Source organism: Jaculus jaculus, chromosome 1, assembly GCF_020740685.1.
Source record: "Jaculus jaculus isolate mJacJac1 chromosome 1, mJacJac1.mat.Y.cur, whole genome shotgun sequence".
NCBI classification, from domain to species: Eukaryota; Metazoa; Chordata; class Mammalia; order Rodentia; family Dipodidae; genus Jaculus; species Jaculus jaculus.
In genome coordinates, this window is record NC_059102.1 from 789,109 (window position 1) to 798,445 (window position 9,337).

General features: G+C 37.0%; 1 protein-coding gene across 1 annotated transcript; it reads right to left on the reverse strand.

The window, feature by feature from the left end:
- Positions 1–6,146: 6,146 nt before the first annotated feature.
- On the reverse strand, positions 6,147–6,818 carry LOC101604162 (protein tyrosine phosphatase type IVA 1-like). The gene has a single exon (XM_045138005.1). The coding sequence runs from the start codon at positions 6,783–6,785 to the stop codon at positions 6,264–6,266; it is 522 nt and encodes a 173-aa protein (XP_044993940.1). The 5' UTR covers positions 6,786–6,818; the 3' UTR covers positions 6,147–6,263.
- Between the last annotated feature and the right edge of the window lie 2,519 nt (positions 6,819–9,337).

Genomic DNA, 9,337 nt, shown 5'->3' on the forward strand with positions numbered 1-9,337 from the left:
TGAATACTCCTATAGCAGGGAAACTCAACCCCTAAGAACATCTTTGTAGATACTCTGAGAGTCTTAAGAGCCACACCTAATACCTTAAGGTCCTACCCTGAAAATATTTTACACCAAATCAATTGATACAGCTAAGAATACACAGCTAGCTAGAAAATCCAAGCATTAACTTAATCCAAGATGCAAAAATATATACATTATAACACAAGAAACACTAAAAAGCAAGACGATATAAATCCACCTAAAAGTATTAATGCATCAGAAATGTCCTCCAGTGAGAAAGAGTTAGAGGAAATGCCTGAGAAAGAGTTCAAAAGAATAATTATAAATATGTTCAAAGAGGTCAAAGAACACATGAAAACAATCAAAGAAGAAATCAAAGAAGAAATCAAAGAGGAAATCAAAGGAATCAAAGAAGAGGCAGGACACCAATTTAATGAAATAAAGAAGGCAATACAAGACATAAATAGAGAAATAGAAATAATAAAGAAAAACCAGTCAGAATTACTAGCAATGAAGAACACAGTTAATGAAATAAAAAACTCTGTAGAAAATCTCACCAGTAGGATGGATGAGGGAGAGGACAGAATATCTAAGCTAGAAGATCAGGTGGCAGACCTAATGCAGTCCAACAAAGAGAAAGACAAACTTATAGAAAAGTATGAGTGGGAATTTCAAGATATTCGGGACACTATGAAAAGATCCAATATAAGAATTCAGGGCATAGTAGAAGGAGAAGAATTCCACTCCAGAGGCATAGTAGGCATCTTCAACAAAATCATAGAGGAAAATTTTCCCCAAATTGGGAAAGAGGTGCCAATACAGATACAGGAAGCCTTTAGAACCCCAGCCAGACAAAACCCAGAAAGAAACTCTCCTCGCCACATTATACTCAAACTTCCAAACACACAAACCAAAGAAAAAATATTGAAAGCAGTTAGAGAGAAAAATCAAGTTACCTACAAAAGCAAGCCCATCAGGATTACAGCAGATTATTCAAGACAAACTTTTAAAGCCAGAAGGGCCTGGAGTGATATATTCCAAGTTCTGAAAGATAACAACTGTCAACCAAGGTTACTTTATCCTGCAAAGTTATCCATCCAAATAGATGGAGAAATAAAGACATTCCATGACAAAAGCAGGTTAAAGGAATATCTGAAGACAAAACCAGCTCTACAGAAAATACTTGATAGAATCCTCCATGCTGAACAAAAGGAAAAGCACACATATAAGGAACCTAGAAAAAACCAGCCATACTCAAATACCAGTTAACAGAAGAGAGCACAGGTAGAACCAGTAACACACACACACACACACAAAAATGGCAAACATAAATACACACCTTTCAATAATATCTCTTAATATCAACGGTCTCAATGCCCCAACGAAAAGACATAGATTTGCAGACTGGGTTAAAAAGCAGGATCCTACAATTTGTTGTCTTCAAGAAACTCACCTTTCTACAAAGGATAGACATTATCTTAGGGTGAAAGGTTGGAAGACGGTGTTTCAAGCAAATGGGCCTAGAAAACAAGCAGGGGTTGCTATCCTAATATCAGACAGGGTGGACTTTAGTCCGAAGTTAGTCAAAAAAGATAAGGAAGGTCACTTTATATTGATTAAGGGCACACTCCAACAGGAGGACATTACAATCCTAAACATATATGCACCTAACATGGGGGCTCCCAAATTCGTCAAACAAACACTATTAGAACTAAGGTCACAGATAACACCAAACACGGTGGTGGTGGGTGACTTTAACACCCCACTCTCATCAATTGACAGGTCATCCAGGGAAAGAATAAACAGAGAGGCATCTGGACTAAATGAGGTCATAGAAGATATGGACCTAACAGATATATACAGGACATTTCATCCAAAGGCTGCAGAATATACATTCTTTTCAGCAGCACATGGAACATTCTCTAAAATAGACCATATATTAGGACACAAAGCAAATCTTAACAAATTCAGGAAAATTGAAATAATTCCTTGCATTCTATCTGACCACAATGGAATTAAACTACAAATCAGTAGCAAGAAAGGCTATAGAGCATACACAAAATCATGGAAGCTAAACAATACACTACTAAATGATGAGTGGGTCAATGAAGAAATCAAAAAGGAAATCAAAAAATTTATAGAGTCAAATGATAATGAGAACACAACATACCAAAATCTCTGGGACACAATGAAGGCAGTTCTAAGAGGTAAATTTATAGCCTTAAGTGCCTATATTAAGAAATTAGAAAGGTCGCAAGTAAACGACCTAATGCTTCGCCTTAAAGCCTTGGAAAAAGAAGAACAAGGCAAACCAAAAAGTAGTAGACGGGAAGAAATAATAAAGATTAGGGCAGAAATTAATGAAATAGAAACAAAAAGAACAATCCAAAGAATTAATGAAACAAAGAGTTGGTTCTTTGAAAGGATAAACAAGATTGATAAACCCTTAGCAAATCTGACCAAAAGAAAGAGAGAAGAGACACAAATTAATAAAATCAGAGATGAACAAGGTAACATCACAACAGATTCCAGAGAAATTCAAAAAATTATAGGGACATACTATAAAAGCATATACTCCACAAAGTATGAAAATCTGAAAGAAATGGATGATTTCCTTGATCTATATGACCTACCTAAATTAAATCAAAATGAGATTAATCACTTAAATAGACCTATAACAAACATGGAGATCCGAGCAGTTATCAATAATCTCCCAACTAAAAAAAGCCCAGGCCCGGATGGATTCACTGCTGAATTTTACCAGACTTTTAAGGAAGAGCTAACACCATTGCTTCTTAAGCTTTTCCAGGAAATAGAAAAAGAAGGAATCCTACCAAACTCCTTCTATGAGGCCAGCATCACCCTGATACCAAAACCAGGCAAAGATAGAACAAAAAAAGAAAATTACAGACCAATCTCCCTCATGAACATAGATGCAAAAATTCTCAACAAAATATTGGCAAACAGAATACAAGAGTATATCAAAAAGATCATTCACCCTGACCAAGTAGGCTTTATCCCAGAGATGCAGGGATGGTTCAACATACGCAAATCTATAAATGTAATACATTACATAAATGGGTTGAAGGACAAAAATCACATGATCATCTCATTAGATGCAGAGAAAGCATTTGACAAAATCCAACATCCCTTCATGATAAAAGTCCTACAGAGACTGGGAATAGAAGGAACATATCTCAATATAATAAAGGCTATTTATGACAAGCCTACAGCCAACATATTACTAAATGGGGAAAAACTGGAAGCTTTTCCACTAAAATCAGGAACAAGACAAGGGTGTCCACTGTCTCCACTTCTATTTAATATAGTTTTGGAAGTCTTAGCCATAGCAATAAGGCAAGAGACACACATAAAAGGGATACAAATTGGAAAGGAAGAAATCAAGCTATCATTATTTGCAGATGACATGATTCTATACATAAAGGACCCTAAAGACTCTACTAGCAAGCTGTTAGAGCTAATCAAAACCTACAGCAATGTAGCAGGATACAAAATAAATACACAGAAATCAGTAGCCTTCATATATGCTAACAACAAACACACAGAGGATGAAATCAGAGAATCACTCCCATTCACAATTGCATCAAAAAAAATAAAATACCTTGGAATAAACCTAACTAAGGAAGTAAAGAATCTATACAATGAGAACTTTAAGACACTCAAGCGAGAAATTGCAGAAGACACTAGAAAGTGGAGAAACATCCCTTGTTCCTGGCTTGGAAGAATCAATATCGTGAAAATGGCAATCTTACCTAAAGCAATCTACACATTTAATGCAATCCCTATCAAAATTCCAAAGGCTTTCTTCATGGAAATAGAAAAAACAATCCAAAAATTCATTTGGAATCATAAAAAACCTCGAATATCTAAAATAATACTGAGCAACAAAAAAGAGGCTGGTGGTATCACCATACCTGATTTTAACCTATACTACAGAGCCATAGTAACAAAAACAGCATGGTACTGGCACAAAAACAGACATGTAGATCAGTGGAACAGAATAGAGGACCCAGATGTAAGCCCAAGTAGCTATAGCCACCTGATATTCGATAAAAATGCCAAAAATACTCATTGGAGAAGAGACAGCCTCTTCAGCAAATGGTGTTTTGAAAACTGGATAAATATCTGCAGAAGGATGAAAATAGATTCTTCTCTCTCGCCATGCACAAGAATTAAGTCCAAATGGATTAAAGACCTTAACATCAGACCGGAAACTTTGAAACTGCTAGAGGAAAAAGTAGGGGAAACCCTCCAACATATTGGTCTTGGCAAAGACTTTCTAAATACAACCCCAATTGCTCAGGCAATAAAACCACAGATTAACCACTGGGACCTAATGAAATTACAAAGATTTTGCACCGCAAAGGACACAGTGAAAAAAGCAAAGAGGCAACCTACAGAATGGGAAAAAATCTTCGCCAGCTATATATCTGATAAAGGATTAATATCTAGGATATACAAAGAACTCAAAAAGTTAACTAATAAGGAATCAAACAGGCCAATCAAAAAATGGGCTAAGGAGCTAAATAGAGAGTTCTCAAAGGAAGAAATACGAATGGCATATAAGCACCTAAAAAAATGTTCTACGTCACTAGTCATCAGGGAAATGCAGATTAAAACTACATTGAGATTCCATCTCACTCCTGTCAGATTGGCCACCATCATGAAAACAAATGATCATAAATGTTGGCGGGGATGTGGAAAAAAAGGAACCCTTCTGCACTGCTGGTGGGAATGCAATCTGGTCCAGCCATTGTGGAAAACAGTGTGGAGGTTCCTAAAGCAGCTAGAGATTGATCTACCATATGACCCAGCTATAGCACTCCTAGGCATATATCCAATGGATTCATCTCATTTCCTTAGAAGTACATGCTCAACCATGTTTATTGCTGCTCAATTTATAATAGCTGGGAAATGGAACCAGCCTAGATGTCCCTCAACAGATGAGTGGATAATGAAGATGTGGTACATTTATACAATGGAGTTCTACTCAGCGGTAAAGAAAAATGAAGTTATGAAATTTGCAGAAAAATGGATGGACCTGGAAAGTATTATACTAAGTCAGGTAACCCAGGCCCAGAAAGCCAAGCGCCACATGTTCTCCCTCATATGGGGATCCTAGCTACAGATGACTGGGCTTCTGTGTGAGAATGAAAATACTTAGTAACAGAGGCCAGTAAGTTGAAAAGGAGACATAAAGGGTGGAGAAAGGAAGGGAGGAGGATACTTAATAGGTTGATATTGTATATATGTAATTACAATGATTGTAATGGGGAGGTAATATGATTGAGAATGGAATTTCAAACGGGAAAGTGTGGGGGTGGGGAGGGAGGGAATTACCATGGGATATATTTTATAATCATGGAAAATGTTAATAAAAATTTAAAAAAAAAAAAAAGAATTGCTTACAACAAAGCATCTCTGCCTTTATAAACATTTACTAAATTAAAGAGCACATTCTCTGCTATACAAGACAAAGGCAACATCTGACTGAGATATTGAACAGCCTCTCTCCCATTCTTTCTTCAGGCCCTCCCTGTTCGTGTGCACCTCAGAGCAAACATTAAATTAACTATAAGGCTTTTTGTTTGTCTGGAGACATTAAAGACATGTGCTTCTTCAACATTGCAGATTTTCAAAATGGAGGTTTTTCCATAACAGCATAAAAGACAGAATGACATTAAATAATCACCAAAAGAGTTGGTTAAAAAAAAAAATCAACACTTGAGCAAATCTGATGTGTGGGAAATGTAAACATAAAGTGAGCAGAAAACTATCTATATAGACCCTACATTTGAAATGACTGAAGGAATGAACCACCCAGGGTCTAGTGTCCTTAGCTCCTGAACATTGGTTCTGTGTGCAACTAAAAATGTACAATGTTGTGCTGAACGCTTTGGCAACTAATTGTCCTACATGTCTTATGTACTGACGAGATTCTGCCACAGGGAACATTTAAAGACACCCATGGCCACATGATTTTAGGAAAGGTCAATTGGTACAAATAATAATCACATTTTAAATGCTAACCAGCAAGAATCTTTTGCTAAGTGTCCAAATAAGTTGATCATAACCCAAACTTAGAGGTTGCAATTCTGTCAAGCATATAGCCTGGGAAAACACTCCTATGGACTTCGTTAGAATTATTCACCAAGCCAAAATGTTGGCTAATTATGTATGACAAAACAGGTCTTGTCTGAAGTTCCACATCCAAGGCAATAGCATCAGGCACCCCAGTTTTATTGGATACAACAGTTGTTTCTATGACAATTGGAGTCTTTGAAGCGCAGCCGCATTTTAGGACGATACTTCTCCAAATACAAAAGTTGCTTGCTGTTGAAAGCACCACGCCGCTTTTGTCTTATGAATTGTACTGCATCTTCATATTTCATACCACCTTCAATTAATGCTAGGGCAACAAGCACTGGAGCTCTCCCAAGTCCTGCAACACAATGCACAGCAATACAACAACCAGGTTCTTCACGAAACTTGATTTTTACAAGACTTAACCAGTCATCAACAATCTGGTTGGAAGGTGGTGCACCATCATCAAAAGGCCAATCAAGAACACGAATGCCTTCTTTTTCCACAAGAGCAGTGTCGTAAGTTGCTTCACATAATCTTACTATTGTGGTCACTCCATATTTCTTAAGTTCCTCTATAAATTTATTTAAGGTTGCATTGGTTGGATTGTGAGTAATAAGGAATCTCATGTTCTTGTATGTGACTTCCACAGGAGCAGGGCGGTTCATTCGAGCCATGTTAATTTAGTTTAAAAAACAAAAACAGAAAAACACCCAACAGGGTTATGAAAGAATTAAAAAAAAAAACTGAATACAGAAATGGAGCAAAAAACAAAACAAAACAAAACAAACTGAAGTCTACTTCAATATACTCCACTTGAACTTCTCAGTGCTTTTGAGTATGGAGCTGAGAGAAATGGGAAATGAAATGAACCTCCTAACAAGAAGCAGCAACTCTTCAATCCAGTAATACTGAGGCAATACAAAGAAGTGCACTGAGGTTTACCCCATCCAGGTCTGAGCTCTTGTTAAAGCTGTGGATCTCACTTCAGCACTGCTGTGTCCAGGCTAACCACTCATATGGGGGCTTCTTGGTGGAGTAGTAATGGATCTCTACAGTTCACTTGTCTGCATAGAGGTCGTGCTGTGCCTGGCAGTAATCTCCACTGCCCTTCAGAAACTCCATAAATGTGTGACCAAGAACACCACAGAACTGAGGAATATGTCTACTCATTGAAGATTGTGGCCTAATCATACAGCCTGTCCCAAGGCGGTGGTGGCGGCAGGGCAGGAGGCGGCGGTGGTCCTGGCGAGGCGGCGGCGGCGGTGCAGGCGGCGGGGGCACCAGACTACCATCACAACTTTTTTTTAAATTCAATTCTTTGATTAAAATTGGAAATGAACATAGGGTTTGGGGTTCAAGGACTTTCCTAGACCCTGACTAACCAGGGCTAGACAGAAGCAAAAGAAGTCATAAGTTAACACAAGAGCATTGTTTTGTAGCCAACATCAGTCAAGGGAGTCTATTACTCTGAATTTTCACTTATATTCTAACATTTTGTGGTTATATTTTCTTAATGGGTGTTTAGGGGACATAGGTAGCCAAAATTAACAACGTATTATATTTTATACAGAAGTTATGGTTCTGTAGGAGAGACTCTTAGGGACCTGTGAAAAGCTCTGTGACTCTCAGCATTGCATCATCTGTTTGGATAATTCAAGGCCATGCTGGCCATGTGGCTTCCTTTGGAAGAATTTATTGTGACTCTCCTTTTGTAGATACACTGACTTGGAGTCCATCTCTGGGTCTGCATGTACTCCCTAATCAAGAAGAAAGATCACTTACCAGAGGCTAGAAGCTAGAAGTGTTCTATCATCTCCTGTGGCCTTTTGATCTGGGAGCAGGAACCAAAATGTTGATTATCCTTTTATTTATTTATTTATTTATTTATTTATTTATTTATTTATTTATTTATTTATTTATTTATTTATTTGCAAGCAGAGAGAGATGGGGGGAAATATGGATACACCAGGGCCTCTAGCCACTGCAAATAAACTCTAGATGCATTTACCCCTTTGTGCTTCTGGCTTTACACGGGTACTAGGGAATCAAACACAGGTCATTAGATTTTGTGGACAAGCACATTAACCACTGAGCTATCTCTTTAACACTCATTAGATCTTTTTTTTTCTTTTTAAATTTTTATTAACATTTTCCATGATTATAAAATATATCCCATGGTAATTCCCCCCCTCCCCTTGATTATCCTTTTAACTCTGATGTTCCAAATTGACTTTGGCTTCTGTGTATGGTTATTAATCACTCAGACTATAAACATCTGATTAGTAAAACAGATATGTTTAAACAAGTGCAGAACATATCCAGTTTCAAAGCAGATCTGGTTAGAAAATGGCACAAAAATTTAAACCATTCTGATTAACATCTAAGTTTAGTTGTCAGGTGACAGTAAAAGCCATATCTGGAACATAGAAAGCAGTCTTTTTTTTTTTTTTTTTTTTTTTTTTTTTTTTTTTTTTTTTTTTGAGGCAAGCCCAACAGACTGGCCTTTTTATGAGAGCAAGAGAAAGAGATTTGGTGCATCAGGGCCTCCAACCACTTTAATCAAACTCCAGATGCATGTGTCACTTTGTGCACATGTGCAACCTTGCGTGCTTATATCACCTTGTGCATCTGACTTATAGTGGGATCTGAAGAGTTGAACATGGGTCCTTGGGCTTCACAGGCAAGCACCTTAACTGCTAACACATCTCTCAAACCCCAAAGCAGTCATTTATAAGTATCTGTCATTTATATGTACATGTACAACATGTTAGCCTTGGAAACAATGTTTTATCAGAAAGCAATGGACTTGAGATACCAGTAATGAGACAACTATCTAAGTAAAACCTTGACTGAGACTTTGATTACACAAAGCTTAAGGATAAGGCGAAACCATGTTTACGTATAAAGTATTCCATATCTAATAATAAAAATTAATTAACTTAAAAAAGAATAAAGCAAAACCTGGCCATTTTTTAACTAATCCAGTCTGATTTTAACATATTAGAGACATTTTGGCAGACATAAAGTAATTTTGTAAGCAAAAACCTCTAACCATTGGGAATTTTTTTATAATTTAACATGATAATTAATCTATGACTGTTAAAATATGTGAGACAAGTTTCAACAAACTTTACCAACATTATTTGAACATAGCAGTATTTTTAGGGCATAGGGAGTTTCTATTGCTCCTCCTATAACAAAAGCTCCAGTGAATAAATCATTTTTA